The 18,483-nt window shown below is 57.0% G+C and overlaps 1 protein-coding gene across 1 annotated transcript in view; it reads right to left on the bottom strand.

The window, feature by feature from the left end:
* The window catches only part of TRPM1 (transient receptor potential cation channel subfamily M member 1), a 62,874-nt gene that overhangs the window by 40,357 nt on the left and 4,034 nt on the right, over positions 1-18,483 (bottom strand). The window contains exons 3-6 of the mRNA XM_039853456.1: positions 6,868-6,941; positions 2,224-2,419; positions 1,202-1,415; positions 255-379 (exon numbers count right to left, since the gene is read on the bottom strand). Of these exons, the coding sequence (XP_039709390.1) occupies positions 255-379; positions 1,202-1,415; positions 2,224-2,419; positions 6,868-6,941 (609 nt within the window). The remainder of the gene's footprint in view (positions 1-254; positions 380-1,201; positions 1,416-2,223; positions 2,420-6,867; positions 6,942-18,483) is intronic.

Raw genomic sequence — 18,483 nt, 5'->3', positions numbered from 1 at the left:
GTGTTAGCTGTGGATGGTACACCCCAACGCGGGGCCCCCAGGGGTGAGGAGACGTTCCGGCTTGATTGTCTCAGTGACAGCATCTCGGCTGTGTTTTGTGCCATGTTTTTGCAGGGCGTTGCCATTGGCGGGGGGGCAGAAGGCGCAGGGGACCCCTCTTTCTTATTTTTTTGACAACTGCAGGTGAATCTACGGCAATCTCAAAACAAAGACTGCTGTTTAGAGCTGGCCAATGTCGGGGGGCAGATGCTTACGTCCTTCCCGACCAGCTCGTTCTTGTTCTCCACGATGCCCCACGGGGCGATCCCCACGGCACACAGCCGGCCTCTGGACTTGGAGGGGTGGTCCTTCAAGGCGTCCCCCACGTGGCTGACGACCCCTGTGAGCAGCCATAAGTCACACTTTAGGCCCTGTGCCTCAGCCGTCCGTTCCCGACAGAGCAGGGCGCAGACACGGCAGACTTCGTCACTTAAAGAAAGCGCGTCGGAGTCCGGGGCCACCGTAACCCGTCGCCCGCGTGGGCTCCTGGACTCTGCGGTGTAGTGGTTTGCTTTGCTCGCTCCTGAGACCCGCGGTGGGGACACCTGCGCCTGTGACAGTCCCCGGACGCCCAGACAGCCTCTCTGCACCTCGGTTTCCTCTCCCATTTGATGGGGAAGGGACCGTCGCGAGCCTCAGCGAAAAGGAGGCTCATACAGGGCGCATGGCGGTGGCCAGAGATACCGACCGTGACCACCGGCGAGCCCCATACAACCAGCTGCCGGGCGGACTCGGGCTCTGTCACAAACGTTATCAGGAGGCGAGACCTTTGTCTTTTGATCTTAAAGACCCCGTCTTACTGCACTTTGGAGGTACTAAGATTTTACAAATGGAAGGTCGGGGCAGCTCCGCCCCTGCGGTTCTGCCGGCGCGTCCTCCAGCGGGCTCAGATGACAGCTTTTTTAGCAACGGAGTGTTTTCTGAACCGAGGTACGTGCACGGCCTCTTTGGACGTAAAGCTGTGGCACACCTACTCGACTGCGGCGTCGCGGGAACATAACTCGTGTGTACTGGGAACCCGGGAAACTCCCGTGACCCGTTGTACTGTGACAGTCGCCTGCTTGCGACCGTCCCCTGAGGCCCGCCCACGCTCGAGAGCTCTTAGGGACCATCCTGGTGCCGGGTTTGCACACCGATTGCAAGAGAAAGGCTCTGTTCTTACCAGTGCTGACGCCCCCCGTGAAAATCCAGGCGCCCGTGGTCATGGCGGCCTTGACCAGCCCTTTTCCAAACACCTGCTTCAGCTTCGGCTGCATCTCGAAGTTCTGGAGGCCTCCGTGCACGGATATGAGGAGCTTGGGGAGTTCCAGCTGCCAGTCCTTTACCATGAGGTGAAGTAGCGAGTCTGGCTTGGTGTCATAGGACACGCGGATATACTGCAAAGGAGTGGGGGGCGCCCAGCGCTCGTCCTCGGCCTGGCCTCTCCTGTCACCAGGGGCAGGGCCGTGGCTCGTGACCGAGCGAGAGCTGTCTGGCCTTCTCTCCCTCGGGGCCCGGGGCCTCGGTGAGTCTGTGGCCAGGTGACGGAAAGGAACATGGGAGGTATGCCCGATTTAGCCCAGTCGATTTTGAATTTTATATGAACCATGGAAAAAGGTTTAGGATAAGTATGTGATATTTGGACATACTTATGCTAATAAAAAATGATCGATTGTTTATCCGAAATTCCAGTATGACTGGGAGTCTTCGTTTTACTTGCTGACCCCAATCTTGAAGGGACCGTCCCCAAGATCGGCTCAGCTAGAGCCACGGCCTCAGCAGCTGGACAGGATTGGTTGAGGGCGTGGCCCACCGGCCACCAGGGTCGCGGGCCAAGCCGGACTCGCCCTTCCCTTCAAGGTGAAGAGGCAGTCGATGGCCTTGGCCCTGTGAACGGCTTCTTTGTGTCCACGCCAGGATGCTTGCTGGGTGCCATCCCAGAAGACCCTGTGCTTTTGGGCGTTTGGGACACAAGTGAATTTTATTTGAACAATGATGTTGGGCCAGCGAGACAGAATGACATCGTGGAAACGGTCTGGCTGGGCACGCGGGAGTGGGGCGCAGAATGAGATGGAAGGGGTGGCCGTGTGGACGCCCCGCCGCGCTGGCCGGGCTGCCCGGCGCTCCCCGCTCACACGCCAATGGGAAGCGGACACGGGCCGGGAGGCTCGCGTGGGCCCGGGCACCCCGGGAAAGGCCCCTTACCACGGCTTTGTTGGAGGACCCGCCTCCCTGGAACTCGAGAGCCCCGTAGGTGTCCGTCGGGTAGCTCTGCGTGTGCTTGGCCACCGACCACTTCTCGGGCTGGGGCTCCGCCTCTCTGTGTTCTTCCCCATTTTTGGCAGACGTCACACTTGGCAGAGGGGGGACGTGCTGGTTGGTGAGCTGGCCACAGCAACACCTGGAAACAAAGGCCAAACAGAGTTCCAGTAACATGTTTTCTCCTTAACGGGAGTCAACCTGAACAGGCGGGTGACACCTGAACCCCTCACGTATGCGGCTTTACCGGGGACAGAAGTGCCGCTTACGATGGCCGTTTCCAGACCATCGATGCGCGTCTGTTTACATGCCAGCCCGTTGTAAACACATCGATGGTGCCCTTCCTTCCTGGACCGATTTCCACCTTTTTTGATGTCTTGACAATGTCGATACGGGCAAGAGTTACTGAACGGCCTGCGACAAAGTGCGATCGATCACACCCTCCCGATAGAGAGTTGACTTTCCAGGATTTTTCAATATTGTCGAATTCGTCTGTCAGTTAGTAAAACATTCCTCTACACGAGTAACGTCGAAAGTGTATTTCTTTTTGCCGCTCGTGCTTCTGGTGTGAGATCTAAGAATCTTTTGCCAAGTCCAAGGTCGTGAAGATTGACTCTATTTTCATCTGAGAGTTTGATAGTTTTTGCTCCTATATTCAACTCTTTGACCCGTTTTGAGCTTTTATGTGTGGCGTGAGGTAGGGGTCTAAACCCGTTCTTCTGCATGTTGATAACCAGTTCTTTCTGCGCCACTCGAAGAAGAGATGTTCGTTTCCCCCATTGGTTTTGGCAAAGTCTCTAAAAACTCGATTGGCCGTGGACGTATGGGTTTATTTCTGGACTCTCGATTTTGTTCCATCGGCCTGTATATCTGTACTTAACGCCACGTCACTTTGATTACTGTAGCTTTGTAGTAAGTTTTATAGCCAGGTAGCGTGAGTCTTCCCGCGTCGTTCTGTTTCGTAAGATTATTTCAGCTCCTCTGGGTCCCTTGCAATTCCAGATCAATCAGCTGATCAGTCTTTACAGAGAAGTCAGCTGCAATTCTGATAGGAATTGCGCCGAAAATGTAGATATTCCAGGAATATCGCCATCTTGACGATGCTCGGTCTTCCCATCCAAGAACATGGTACGCTCTTCCATTATTTAGATTTTCATTGTTTTTCAATATCTTGTATTTTTCAGAGTATACAATTTGCGCTTCTTTTAAGGTTATCCCAAAGTATGCTGTTCTTTTCAATGCTATCGTATACGGAATTGTTCATTTCATTTTCGTACTGTCATTGCGAGTATATAGAAATACACGTGATCTTTCCATATGGATTTCGTACGCTGCAACCTTACTGAACTTGTTTATTAGTTATAATAGTTCTTCAGTGATTCGCTAGGATTCTTTATAAACGGGATTATGGCATCTGCCAGTAAAGATCATTTTGCTTCTCCTTTTCCAATATGGATGGCTTTTATTTATTTCTCTTGCCTGATTTCCTTGGCCAGAACCTCTGGTACGATTTCAAATAGAAATGGTGAGAGTCTTCATCCTCGTCTTGTCTCTTAGCTCAGGCAAAGCGTCTGGTCTTTCACTCTTGAGTGTGATGTCAGCCAGCGATTTTTCATAGATGCCCTTTGTCAGAGCGAGAGAGTTCTCTTTCATCCCTAGTTTTCTGGATTTATTTTTTTGGCCTAAAAGGTTGTTGGGGTTTGTCAAATGCTTTTTTGTGTGCGTGTCAGTTGAGATGATCGTGTGATTTTTGTTCTTTATCCTGTGGATGCGTTTGATGTATTACGTTAGGTACTTTTCTGATGTCAAACCAGCCCGGCGTGCCTGGTTGGTCGTGGTGGATTCTCTATACTATGTACTATACTATACTATTCTCTGTACCATGTTGCTGGATTTGGTTTCATAGTGTCCGTTCACGATTTCTGCATCCAGAGCCACAGGAGATGTTAATCTCTAGTTTTCCTTTCTCGTGACGTCTTTTTTCTGGCTTTAATACCAGGGTGGTACCGGTCTCGTAAAATGAGTTGTTCTCTCATCTTCTACTTTTTGTGAAGAACTGGTGTTTATTGTCCCCTACGTATTTGGTAAAATCGAAGCCATCGGGACTCTAAGTTTTTCTTTGTGGGTAATTTTTTTTTTTTATTACTAATCCTCTGTCTTCGCTTCTTAAAGGTCTATTCGGGTTGCATACTTCTTTTCGAATCGGTTTGGTAGTTAGTGTCTTTCTAGGAATTTGTCCATTTCACCTAAGCTGTCTAGTTTATTGTCACCGATACACAAATTATACTCATTTCTATTTCTGTAAGATTCATAGTCATGTCATTTCATTCCCGATTCTAGTAATTTGGCCTTCTCTCTTTCTTCATTAATCTAGCTAAATGTTTGTCAATTTTGTCAATCTTTTTCAAGAGCCAGCTTTTAATTTCTTTGATTTTCCTTTATTCTATTTTCTATTTTTTCTTTCCTTCAGCTTCCTTCAGGTGTAGTTTGCTTTCCTCCGGTTTGTCATGGCGGAGTGTTAGGTTATTATTTAAGATCTTCTTTCTTAAATAGGCATTGACAGCTATAAAGTTCACTCTCTGCGTTAGCTGCATCTCGTAAGTTTTGATATGTTGCATCTTCATTTTTACTTATCTTGAATATTTTCCGATTTCTCTTCTGATACCTTCTTTAACTCGTTATTTTGGAGTGGATTGTTTAATTTCCACATATTTATGAATTTCCGAAAAGTTTTTTCCCGCTATTGTCTTCTGATTTCTGATTTCATTCCATCGCGTTTGGAGAACATACTTTGTATTATTTCTGTCCTTTTAAATTGGTGGACACTTGTTTTATGGGATAACCTATTGTCTGTCCTGGAGTGCACGCCCCGAGCCCTCGAGAGGAATGCACATTCTGTTGTCGTGGCGTGTTCTCTAGGGACCTGTCAGGCCTAGTTGGTTTATAGTGTTGTTCAGTTCCTCCAGTCCCTCCGTCTAGGTGTCCTACTCATTATTGAGAGTGAGGAATCGAAGTTTTCAACTATTATCGTCGACTCCTTTATTCTCTCTCTATTTCTGTCAGGTTCTGCTTCAGGCATTTTGGTGCCCTGTTATTAGGTGTGTGTATATTTATAGTTGCTTATCTTCCTCACGGATTGACCCGATTCGCGTTAGAAAGTGTTCCTCTTTACTTCCAGGAACCTTTTTTGACAATCTATGTTATCCGAAATCGGCATAGCCACTCCCACTTTCTGTGTTGCTGCTTGGATGGGTGTAGCCTGGGCAGAGAAGGGGAGCCCCCACCCCTCGAACGTGCACATTTAGGTCTCGGCCGCAGCAGCAGATATCTGGGGACAGGATGAGAAATGCCGAGGGACGGGAGGAGAGGGGACCCTGTGTTCTCAGCTGTGGTGACGCCGAGTGGGGCCTCTGCCTGACTGACCCGGGATGGGGAGGGGCAGGAGCCCTCGGTTCGGGTACCACGATTCCAGCCTCCGTTACTGAACCTTTGTGGAGTTTCTTGAACAGACATCTCTTCGCCGTTGGCCCTTGGGACTATTTCCAGGGGCTTTAAATAGTGGTTTGTTTGTTTGTTTTCATTGTAGGTTATTTTTAGCCGTGCTAGAGACGGCATGGAGCTCGCAGGAGGGTTTGGTGTGTGGGCCCCCGCAACCCTTCCTGGTCCCCTCGCTGCCCAGCCACCTGGCCAGGTGGGGGACCTCAGAGCTGGCAGAGACAGTTTCCGACACGGGAGCTCCGGGTGCCCTGAAATGGGGACGGGCATTGAGATGCAACAAAGCGAAGGCCTTTGTGGTCACTGGCACTGGCCCAGAACGGTGCATCTTGCCTTTGCTGGGGTCATCACTGTGGTTTAAGCAGGGAGAGCTGCTGCGGGGTGGTGCGGAGGGGTGAGCTTTGGGGCGTGGGGGCCTGACGTTGCACGTGTCAAGTAAACGCAAACCGGGGCCTGTGCACTCTGCGTGTGATCCCAGCTGCGTGGACCTCGTGCTGGGCGACCACACAGATGAGTCGTGGTCCCCGACCCTCCGAGCGGCCTCATCGCCTTTGCTCTCAGAGATGAGAACGTCGTGGTAAATTCATCTCTGATCACGTTCGTGGCTTAGGCGGCCTTCTGTTCGTTTGTGTCTGAATAAGACACGTTTTCGTGCCGGCGAAGGAAATGGCGTGACGTTTTGAGCACAGAGTGAACGACCCCGTTCGTAAACTTACAGCTGGCTCACGTCACCACTCGGGTCTCCCTGGCATGGAGGTGCCTTCTCCTCTAAACACCGGCATGAAACGGACGAGGAGGCCATGAAGTTGCCCTGGAAATCTGCCTAAAGCCACGGCTCCTTGTCCCACTGAGGCCAAGGGCAGCCCCGTGCCCGTCGGTCGCGGGAACGCCCGCAAGGGTGGGTGGCCGATGGCAGCTCTCTCCCAAGGCTGTTCGCATCGGACAGGGGAGCTTTGAGCCCAGTAGCTTGCTGGTTAGTGACCGACGGGCCACCCTCCTTGGCTCCTGTCCCACCCCCACGAACACCGAGTCGTCGCCCGTGACCGATGGATAAGAACAGCGTCGATAACGTCTGAATTATGGCTTCCGATTTACCTGTTGGGGTCTTTCGTGCTGGGAATGACAAGGATACATTCTCGTTTGCAGAAGGTTTTTTCTATCCAAGCTTTCTGTCCCTGGAAGAGGAGAAATGGTAATTAGACCCACGCATTCCCAAGCCATCGTCACAATTCACGCTCTTAGGCACGAAAAACAACATCGTGCACTTTTCGTTCCAAATAATCGAATGGGGAAAGGGGGCGCATCGGCCCGGGGGAGACGGCTCCGGCGACCGGCCTCCGAGGCCCCTGGCCCGGCCCGGCCCACGTGGAGCCCTGTACCGACCAGACTGAGCAGAGCGCGATCCTTCTGGAAAGAGTGTGCACTCGCCCTCTGCATTTCGCGCCTCGCTTCCCAGAGAAGTCGAGAGAGCGTTATTTATTTACTTGTTTTTGGTGAGAAAAAAATTAAAACATCACATTCGCAGTATTTAGACTCTATATGCCTTTGGCTAAAGACGAGGAGGGCTTTAAACAGTGAATTCCCGTGAGAAGGATACCTTTTTGCAGAGACCTAGGATTCTAGGACAGAACAAATCAGAAATCCGTGGAAAGTGAGAGCTCACTTTGGAGAAGCTTTTTACGAGAAGTAGGGAAGGTTAGAATAAATCCCTATAGCGTACGACTGAGGTTGACATTATCAGTAGGAACCTATGGTTTGTAATACGTAGAGATAGATATAAAAGCAGATATACATGTGTGTGGTCTCTCTCCACACACACACACACGCACACGTGCGCACGCACGCACTCCACACAAGTACGTGTAACATATGGTGTTAATTATCTATTGCTTAACAGGACAAATTGCACCAAAACTTAGTGGCTTAAAACAACACGTGTTTATTGCCTCACAGTGTCCGTGGCCCAGGACGTGGCTGGGCTTAGCCGGGAGCTTTTGAGTCGCGTCTCTACGAGGACCCGGTCCAGCCGTGGCTGGGGCTGTGGCCTCATCCGGAGTGAGGCTGCAAAGGATCCGCTGGGTGGCTCTCGGTGCGGCGTGTACACTCGAGGGCCTGAGTCAGAAATCCTGTCCCTCAAAGTGCCCCGATGTTTTTTGGGGGGCTGCATCTTGCGATCAGAATGAGAATCACAGGGCTGGTCCAGCCACAGCATTGGCCCCTGAGGGGCATCGGTGATACAGGCCTCGGGCATCCTTAGCCGAGAGCATCACCACGAACAGGCCAGGACCAACGTGCAGCTACACAGGCACGAATGTCAGGAGGCTGGGACCACGGGGGTCGCATGCCCACCATGCATACACGTGTGTGTCTTATGCATGTACAGTCATACATTTCCTGGCTCTTCCCCCTGACAGGGCCTAGCGGCAGTAACGCTCCAGTTGCAAGGAATTTACTCAGTGCCCAAATATAGGTGTCTGAGTAGTGTTCTCCCCTAAGAGGACCCGGGGCTCCCTGGAGGGATGCCTGGGTCCAGGACTGCTGCAGAAGAAGTGTGAGGAGAGCCTGGGTCATCTCCTGCCAGGAAGCAAGGAAGTGTTTTCTTCTGACGTGGGAACTTATTGAAAGAACACGGAAGCCACTTCGAAGGGGCTCCCACGGCTTCGTCTCGGATCATTTGAGCGTGAAAATCAGTGATCATGAGGAAGAATTGTAACCCTTTCACTGAAGTAAGCACCCATGAGTCCACAGTGAGATAAATCCACCTGTATGTAAATATGTAGGGGAGATGGGAAGTCACCTGATAAATGCAGAAGGAGTGATTGCATTTGGAAAGGAATTGGAAAATCACCCTTTGGCAACCATCAAGAATCGTTTACAAATGCTACAGCGGGCAGAAGTCTAAAGAGTAGTAGTACACGTATATAATCTCAAAGGATCTCCCTCCCGTAGACACTCGTTAATTCCAAAGGAGAAGTTAGCAACGTGACTTAGTGGCGGAATCTGGTGAACACCACCTAAAACAAAGTGCGCATCACCAGGAACGGAGCAAATATTCCCCATGAGCTTCCGGATAAAATGCACTAAGATCAAAAATTTCGAAAACGCCTCACCTGAATCTAATCAAGAGGAAACGTCGCACAACCCAAATTAAGAGGCATTCTCCAAAATAACTGACCGATACTCTTCAAAAATTGTCAAGGGCGTGAAAGACAAGGGCAGGCTGGGAAATGGTTCTAGAGACATGACCATGGAATGCCCTTGGATCCTAGGCCCCGCCCCCTGGGCCAGTGTAAGTCCCGCCCCATAGGCTCTCCCTCTCAGCCCCGCCCTGCTCCCTGTCTGAGCCCCGCCCCATCCACCCTATTGGCCCTTCCACTAAGCCCCTCCCTTTGCTCTGTCTAAGCCCTGCCCCATCCACCCTATTGGCCCTTCCGCTAAGCCCCTCCCACTGCTCCCTGTCTAAGCCTCGCCCCCTGCCTGCCTCACAGGCCCTCCCTCTCAGCCCCCTCCAGTAAGAATCCAGCAGGTGGTTCTTCTCAGAGTAATCAGCACCCGGCCTTGCTCACAGCTGGGGACACGAGCAGCAGCTGGGTCCTCGGCCCATCCCAGGCTCGACCCACTTTGCTCTGCTGCACTGAAAATTATTTTTTCTAATAAAAAAGTGAGCATGTGACGGACATACTTCCCCGGGAGCAAAAATCCTTTGCTTTAGTAATAACTATTGATTTTTTAAAGTTTACTTAAGAAGAATATCCCCAGTTCAAAATTCAAAGTTATTGCCGAGTCTCCAGAAATGTTCTAGAATCTTCTGAGGACAAAGAGGTCCAAGAGCCGCTCTGCCTGCAATCTTTTTTGAGGAAGCAAGACATGCAAATCACGCCCGCGCAGTGTTCCAGGCTCTGTTCAAATGTCCCCCCTTCAGGGGACTCCCCGTCTCCCCCCAGCCCTGCTTCCTGTCCTTCATACACTTCATCCCACTGACCTCGCCCCCCCTTCTGTCCTCCCACAGAAGCCACTGCAGCCCCGCTCAGTTCTCTGCAGTGTCCCCAGTGCCTCCGGGAGTGCCTGGCAGAGGGGAGGGGCTCGCCCTCCAGCAATGACTCCGTGAAGAAGTAAACCGCTCAGATGGAATGTCGCCAGGGCCAGCGGCCTCGGGCCTCGGCCTCCGGCCACCCAGCAGTGCTCACCAGGGCGGTCACCGGGTCTCGGCTCAGCCCCCTGAGTGGCTGCTGAGAGGCACCGGTGCAGGTGAAAGGTGGCTGTGTGGAGGACTGCTTAGTCAAACACCCTTCCGTCGCTGCCGGCACGCACGCAGGGCTGAGTGATGCCAAAGTAATGACGGGGGGCCGGGGACCCTGCAGAGCGCGACAGGAAACCAGAGCCGCCTGTGGCTCATTTACAGACACTTTAGATCCTCCACCCACCTGAGGATAGATGCTATCCATTCACCTGTCGGAAATGGTGATTCTAAACACCTTGGGGCATGATAATAGGAACGAACGCTGGCCCTGGGGAAGCAAACACACCTGCTCATCCCCCTGGGAAGTTCGTCTACCGAGGCTGACGTGAGGTGGCACCCCCGTCTCGCTCCCCCAGCCCTCCGAGCTGCGACGCTTCTGAAATGGACACTGGGAGTTCAGAGGGGCAAGTGCGGGGAGGAAGAAGCTCCAGGGCCCGGTGGGAGGCGGAGCGGCGTCTGCAGTGCGCGGGGCAGTCGGGGAGTCGGGGGCTGGGGCAGCGGAGGCTGACGGTGGCGGGGTGGGGAGTGTGGCGAGGAGCAGGTAGGGGCTGGGCAGGTTCCTGGTGCCACCCCTCGTCCCAGCGGCGTGGCGGTGGGCTGCAGAGGGCAGGAGAGGGCCCTCCGTGGCCTGAGTGTTTCGGTGGTGAGTGACGTGCAGGCAGAGGCGAGGCTGCCCCACGGTGGTGCCACCACGGGCCGGCTGGGGGCTGGGGGTGCAGGGGAGCCAGGCGCCCCGGCTCTGCCCTCCTGCAGCTTCCACGTAGTCAGGTGACAACCGACAACAGACAAGCAAAGCGGCACACGTGATCCAGAGTTCCCGATGGTGACAAGAACACGGAGAGAAATAAAAGAGGGTGCGCGATGAGCCGTGGGGTCGGGGCTCGTCAGGTCGGGAAGTCAGACACCTCAACGAGGGCTGGAGGGCGGGGAGGGAGGCCTGGGCTGAGGGAACGGCCCCTGCAGAGTCAGGAAGACTGGGGTGCGGCAACAGATGCCGGGAAAGCCGGGGTGTGGGGCAGGCTGCATCTGGGGGGCGAGGTCAAACAGCAGGCAGTCACTGATGAAGAGGTGAGACAGGGCCCAGCAGCGACGCCCGGGTTTCTGGCTGGCTGGATCCTGGGTGGCTGCAGTCATTATGGCGTGGCTGGCTTCGGCGGGTAGCTCTGGGGGGGGGAGACGTCAACACTGAGCCGTGGTGACTGGAATCGAGCCCGTTGAATCATTTGCTGGACCGATCTGTGGCCAGCCGCTGGTTGGACTCGGTGCACACACAGGTGGCATCGGAAATCGTGGGGGTGACCGGTTGCTGAGGTGACGCAGCAGGCAGGAGAGACAGTGACAGGAGCTGAGGACACACAGGGCCGCGGGGCAAAGGCGGGGTGGGCACAAACGTCGTGTCGCGGGGGCCTCCCGGCCCCTCTGCCAAGGGCCCTGCGTCCTGCGGGGCCAGGCCGAGCTGCGGGAGGGGACTCGGAGGGCAGCGTGGGCTGAAGGGCATGGTACAGGGCTGCCAGCTCGTCTCGGCTTTTGGGTTCTGTGCTTGGTAAAAAAAATGACAGCAAGAAACGTCCCCACAGACGCGGCCGCCTCACTCACCGCGCCTGACTCTGTCACCTGGGCTTTTACGAAGCCTTAGAGCGAAGGTCCCGACGGAGCGCACGGCCAGTCACCCCGGGGGGACACGTGTCCGGTGGAGGGAGCCGGGAAGTGGGGCAGGGTCGGGGGCTCTGACTTCCTAGGACATGTCCATGCAGGTGCACCGGGGGACCCTGTGATGACAGGCGCGAGATGGAGGGGAGGCTGCAGGGGGGCGGCCTCGAGGAGGCTGGGGCAGGGTGGGGGGCGGGGCGGGGGTCCCCGACGGCTGGGCTCAGCCGTGGGCCTGGGCAGCTGCCACCACCGGAAGCGGCTTCCGAACGTGGGAGGCGGGTACTGCCGGCGAGTTGTTTCCTTGGTGGCCTCGGTCCCTGGGCCAGGGGACGGCCGGCCCCACGGGGACGTGGACCGGTTTAGAAACCGCTCGCCTCGTGTCTGTTTAGAGCAGACGCCTGCGGCTGCGTGTGGCCCACGCGTGGACTCGGCTCGAGCCTTGTACGTGGAGAAAGTCGCCGCCACGGAGAAGCAAAACGCAGGTGAGGGTCTCTGGCTTCCCTGGAGCGCCCTAGGGACCGGGGACTCGGGCTGACTGCGGCGCGGCCACAGGCGTCTGTGTGTGAATCGCCTCGGGCCCCGCCGGGCCCAGGCCTGTCCACGGGACACCTGCGGGCCTGGACGCTTCATTCCGGAGTGAGGGCACCTGCCCGCCCCGGGCCGGACGCACCACCTCGGAGGCCCGGCCCGTCCAGCACGCGTTCCTGGGCGGTCGGCTGAGACCCCTGCTCCGGCCCCTCGGGGAGACTCCGGGGCCAGACAGAGCCCACCCCGCTGCGTCCACAGCAACGAGTGCAGGGGGATCCCCAGCACGGGGACACCTGTGTGACTGCCCCTCCCCCGCTGGGCTAGGGAGGTGATAACCTGAGACGCAAACCAAACCAGGCCCGGAACAGCTTCGAGACTGACCTCCTGTGCTCTGTGGTCACAGTCCCCAGGAGGTGACAGGGCTGGCCTGCAGGGAACGCTGGGCGTTGGCACAGCCCACCCCCTCCCCCGGTGGGGGGTCCCTGTCCCCTGGGGCCCCCAGCCCTCCCTGGGACACCCTCCAGACTGGACCCGGGAACCAACACTGGCTCTTTAAGCCAAAGGAAGCGACCATTTCCTCTTTACTTCCTCTCTCAAAAAATTGAGGTGCAATCCACACAACCTCAAAATTCACCTCCCCCGGGGAACTCCGGTGGCAGTCAGGGCTTTCCACTGGATCGCCACCACCGCTGTCCGATCCGCGAGCACGTTCATCGTCCCTGGAAAGCAGCCCTGTGCCCGTCAGCCGTCACCCCCCGAGCGTCTGCATCCCCAGTGCCCGACAGCCACCTTCCGGCTCCCCCTCCGGTGGACCTGCCTGTGCCGCATGACCCAGGCAGGTGGCCCCGGACGCCAGGCGCCGTGCCCGGCTGGCCTCTGGCCACCGCGCGTTCGAGGTTCGCCACGTGGGCATCGCTCTGTGCTTCGTCCCTTCCCGTGCCTCGGAAGTGGCCCAGCGCCCCCGTCCACCGGGTTTTAAAGGAAATACCGAATAAAGCAGAACAGAAGAAGGACGTTCTTTGACTTGGTAACTTGGCGGCTGTCGCGGGCGACGTGGAACTGTGTCCTTTAGTTTCTTTGCTGCCTGTGTTGCGTTTCTAATTTTCTAAGGAAAACTAGAACCGATTTTAAAACAAAAACGAGAACGTGCCGGGTACGCTGCCAACGTGCGGTCTCTGAGCCCAGGGCCTCCCGGCCGCGTCTGGCTCGGGGGGCCAGCCTCAGGGGACACCCGTGTGGTCCCGCACTCGGATTGACGCATCTTTTAAGCTTCAATGGCCAATGATGGAATCTCGGGGCACGCCTCGAATGGTGGCTAGTGGTTTACTTCACCGTTACAAAAAGATCGGACTTTTTCCCAAACTTGTGGAAAGAAAGTCGCAATGGGCCGAATGTTTGTGCCCCACCCCAAATTCGCATGTCGAAATCTTAACCCCGGTGTGACGGTGTCTTCGGGTGGTGACGAGGCCGGGAGGGCCGAGCCCCCATAGATGGGATCAGCACCCTCATCTCGGAGACCCCAGAGGGCTCCCTCGTCCCTTCTGTCATGTGGGGACACAGCCAGGTGACGCCGTCTGCCAACCAGGAAGCGAGCCCTCAGCAGCACCCCCTGCCTCTCGATCTCGGAGGGTGAGAAATAGGTTTCTGTGGCTCGTGAGTCCTGTTTGTGTGGGTTTCATCAAAATGATCTGGGTTTCGCTGTCGAAACGTGAGCACGCGCCCACTTGTGTTTGGGGGGATCGTTTTTAACGCGGGTCTCACGGATGCGAAAAGCCAGTCGCGGAAGGACAAATCCCACCTGAAACAGCTCTGGGGTGGGCGACGGTGACGACGGTGACGGCGGTGGTCCAGACACTGAACGGTGCTCTCGCAAGCGGGTAAGATGCTGAATTCTACGGCACGCGCGTTTTACCGCAATGGAAGATAATTTTTTTAAAAGCAGCTCTCTGGGCTCCCAGGCTCCGCGGTCACGGTCAAGGTGCCGGGGTCTGTATCTTGACAAGCTTTTGAGATCCGCTGCCCGCGCCACAGCTTCCCGCCACTCCAGCCAGACCCCTCAAGGAGCTGCCAGCTCACGGTGTCGGGGACACGGGTCAGAGCGGAGGCCTCCGATGGCAGTGTTACCAGCCGGGTGCCGGGTGGAGACGCCAGGGCTCTGAGGGCCAGCAGGAGGGTCAGCCACGTCACCAGAAGCGGGCACAACGCCGTCGGGCCTGGTGAACCTTTCTCAGGTGATGGGAAGGTCCCCGCCTTAGGGTGAGGCCAGCAAAGCACTCGCCTTGGGGTGCCCCAAATTCAATGACTAAGACAAATAACATTCCATACACAGTAAAAGGATAAAACCAGTCCAAAAATCCGCAGCGAGCACGGCATCAAAATTTTAGACGGGCTGTCCTTGCTCGAGTCCGGCCTTGCATTACTGTGCAAAGGTCACTTTCCATCAGCCCACAGCTCACAGCTCACAGGCGGTGGCCAGCCTGTCCCCACCATGCGGCCGTATGGCTGCTGAGGCGCAGACCAGCACGTTGGGCCGTGCGAGGCTTTGCGGATACTCGTGGATTTTGACCATAGGGGTCTTGTTAACTGTTCCCGTGGAGTTCACACATGGGACAGTGTCTTGGTAAGTATGTGCCAGGCACACACTGTCCTTTCTCCCACAGATCCCAAGGCGCTCGGCACGAGGCCCTGGACAGCGTGCCGGTAACATGGCTAACGCTCCCACTGGCCCCCACAGCTGCCGGTGGACAGTGGGGAGGCCCACGTTGAGTGGGCCTGGGATCATAACCGAGAAGGAACGTTCCAGGCGGCATGGGGGGCGGGGACCCCCCTGAGAGCTGCCCTGGGGTTCTGTGTGGGAAGAAGCCTGGGGGCCACTGGCCCAGGGGGCGACCACCCTGAGGCCCGTGGAGCTGGAGCTCCGGGGTGCTACACTTACAAGGGCCTCTCCAAGCCCCGAAACTTGATTTAGGACTTGAGATTTTCTGTTCTTTCCCTAGAGGCGGCCCCTGTGCTGCGTGGCCCACAGCGGGGTGGTGTGACTCGGGCAGAGGACGGAAGCTGGGCTGGCCTGGAACAGGGGTGGGGGGTGGCCGTCGACAGGGGGTGGTGGCTGCTGGTGGGGGAGACGGTGTGCTGTTTTTCTTTGCTTAAAATCAAAAACAAACCAATCTGTGCTCAACGGAACGACGTAAAAGATTTAGAAATATCTGAATGAGAAAGCGATCGATTCTCTCTTCCCCTCGATCTCTGGCCGCCAGCAGGGACCCTGCAGACAGTGGGGTGCCTGTCCTCCAGCCCGGTCCTCCTGCCGATTCAGACACGCACACCCCTGTAAGGAACTTCTTAAAAGCGACACTTGGCGACACGCGTGGGTGTCTTTTTGAGCCGCGGCACGGCGAGCCCGCTCAACTTTTACCCAGCCGCGTGGCCGCCACCACGTGGCCGTCCGCAGGAGTCGCTGCCCCTCGGCGTTTTCTGCGTGGCGTCGCGCCCAGCCGGAACGGGGGCCCGAAGGCTTAACTGCCGACGCTCTTCCTTTGGGTCCTGGCCCTTGAAGGCGTGGCAGGAAGGCAGGCCGTTTGGATCGGCCACCCCGGATGTCCATTTCTCATCTGTATGGCCATGGCCAAGTTATTTACTTTCCCTCACCTCGCCTGTCGTGCCTGCCATGCCTGTCGTGCTTAAGGGCGAGATATAATTAAGCGTGGAAACCTCGAGCTCCTTGTCCGGCAGAGACTGGTGTTCGGCACAGTTCTGGAGCGTCTTAGACAAGTATCGGCCGAGTGAAGCGGGACAGGGAACGGCGAAGCCTCAGGCCCGGGAGCTGTCGGGGACGGGGCGGATGGGACGAGCCAAGCCCCGGCCGGCCGGCCGGCCCCGGGATCGGGGAACGCATCGGCGAGGGCGGTGCGTCCGTCCGGTGGAGTAGTATCCAGCCGTGAAAAAGGAATACAGTACCGACATGCTACGCCACGGATGAGCCTGGAGAATGTCACCCTAAGCGGAAAGAGCCGGTCACACGACGCGTGTCGTGCGATGCCGTTCAGACGAAATGTCTAGACTAGACAGAGCGGACGAGACAGGACAGACGTGGGCGTTTTCCAGGGTCTGGGCGGGAGGGCGGAGGCCGCCCTGGCAGTGGAAGGAATGTTCTGGACAGCTGCATCGTGGACGTGCGCAATGCCGCTGAGTCGTGCCTGTCCACGCGGTCACTTTCCCATGACCTACATTTTATCTCAGGAAATGACTTTTTAAAAATTAAAAACACGTCGGCCTCAGAACAAAACGAAACGAACCGAAACAAGAGGCGGGAGCGGTGAGCGTCCTCATCCCTCGTCCTGTCACCAGCTCCTCCCCAGTGGGGAATCTGGGGAGCGCCACAGGATCTTGGGGCCCCCCCTCTAGCTCCCCTTCCTGGTTCGGCCAATGTCACCCGGCCGTCCGGCTCAGGAGGGCGAGCGGGTTGGGAAGGTGCCGTTTCTAGGGACTGGGAGGGGGCGGCCCAGGGCCTACGGGTGACGGTGAGAGGACCAGGACCGGCCTCCCCTGGGGGCGCCCTCTCCCGTCTGGTGCCCCCTGTCCTTCGCCACCCCTCCAGGGCCCTGGCCCCAAGCTTCCTCTCTCCGGACGCCCAGGACCCCCAAAGGCGCCCCCACCACTGGTGGCAGGTGTGAGCACAGGCCCAGGTCCTAGATCTGCGAGGTGCCTGGACCTGTGTCGCGGGCCCTCCTGGCCCGTCAGGGACTGTGACATCTGCCGGGGCCACCACGGTGGGGAAGGGCACTGGGGGCAGTAAGAGCGAAACCGCGGGGGCTGCACCCGCCTCCGCTGGAGCCAGGGACTCGGCGTTTAAGAACCAGAGAGCGCGTCTAGCCCGACCCTTCGGTTTTACTTTTAAGTAGACCAAGGGCCTAACCAAAGCCCAAAGCGTCTCCACCCGGTGGCCGGCTTGGCAGAGAGCCGGCTTCCTGTGTCACGCCCGGACGGGGGTCGGGAAGTACCTGTCACAGAGCTCAGGGCTCATACCTGTGACTCAGCACTTCCTGTTCCGGTCTGCTACCTGGACACACCTTTCCATCTCCGCAGGTAGTGTGTATACGGAGCTTTGTCATTGCATATTTTGAACTAAGTGAAAAATCAGAAACCTCCAGTTTTTCGTTCATCTACATCGGGGACTGATCAAACCCATTAGGATGCCAACTGCCACCGCGGTGTCTGACAAAGACTTCAAGGAAAGGCATTTGGCGGGGTTTTTAAGACCTAGCGCGAACATAAAGGCCATAGAATACCTCGTCCCTAAGGTTTTGCAGCAACTGCTCTCGATGTGCTATTTTGGATGTGTCGGGTTAAGGAAGTTACAGAATCACTTCGCTGTTGGCTTTTACTTTTGTGAGCGTGGCCACAGTGCAGGTGACCGGGCGGCCCTGGCCTAGAAGGACGGGGCCGCCCAGCACGGTGGCCACGGGGGTGGGGACGAGTCGCGCGCAGAGCAGGCCAGTCACGTGGCCTTCTGCTCGGGGTCGTGTGGTGCGTATCCGCAAGTTACCTTTATGGCAGGTGGCCCACCAAAGACACCCCGTGGCCACGACCCCCGGCCAGTGCGCCTCCCCTCACGGTGCCCGACGAACCTGCCTGCTCCGGTGCCCTGCCCCCTGGGAGGGCCCTTGGCCCACGGGAGAGGCCGCCTGCAGTTCAGCGTCGCCCTGCTTGGGGCATATCAAGCACGGCCGGCCCTTGGGGAACAGGGACCGGGCCATGCTGTCCTTGCCGTGTTTACCGTGCGGAAACGGAGGTGGCGTGGGGCAGGGGAGATGCGCAGACCCCCGAAGGCCGGGCACCGGGAGGGGGGCTGCGCCCTGGGCTGCCCGGGCCTTGTTTTCCTAAAGCCGCTGCCAGCCCCGCGGACGCGCGAGCCCCGTGCAGGGCCGCTGGGAGCGGCAGGTGCTCTGCGCCCTGGGCCGGCCGCGCCCCAGGACCCTGGCCGTCCCCCGGGACCCTGGCCGCCCCCGGGACCCTGGTTGCCCCCGGGTGCTGCTCCTAATGCGCGCTTTGCCGCGTCTGACCGCGGAGCTGGGGGAGGCGGGTGCCGGGTGCCACCGGGCAGGTCCCTGCGCACCTCAGCCGGTGTCTGGCCACTCTTCTAATGGCGGCGTCCAGACGCTGACCCGATTATGTCCCTGTCACAGAAGACGCTGGAGGGTGGGTCCCCCGATCCCCTGGGGGAGGGTTTCTGTTCTCCCAGGTCCAGAACTAACGCATACACCACACACGACACACATGCAACACGCACACCC

This window comes from Pteropus medius, unplaced genomic scaffold (assembly GCF_902729225.1).
Source record: "Pteropus medius unplaced genomic scaffold, Ma_sr-lr_union100, whole genome shotgun sequence".
NCBI lineage: Eukaryota > Metazoa > Chordata > Mammalia > Chiroptera > Pteropodidae > Pteropus > Pteropus medius.
Note: the sequence above shows the minus strand (reverse complement) of the source record. Positions and strands in the feature narration are given on the sequence as shown.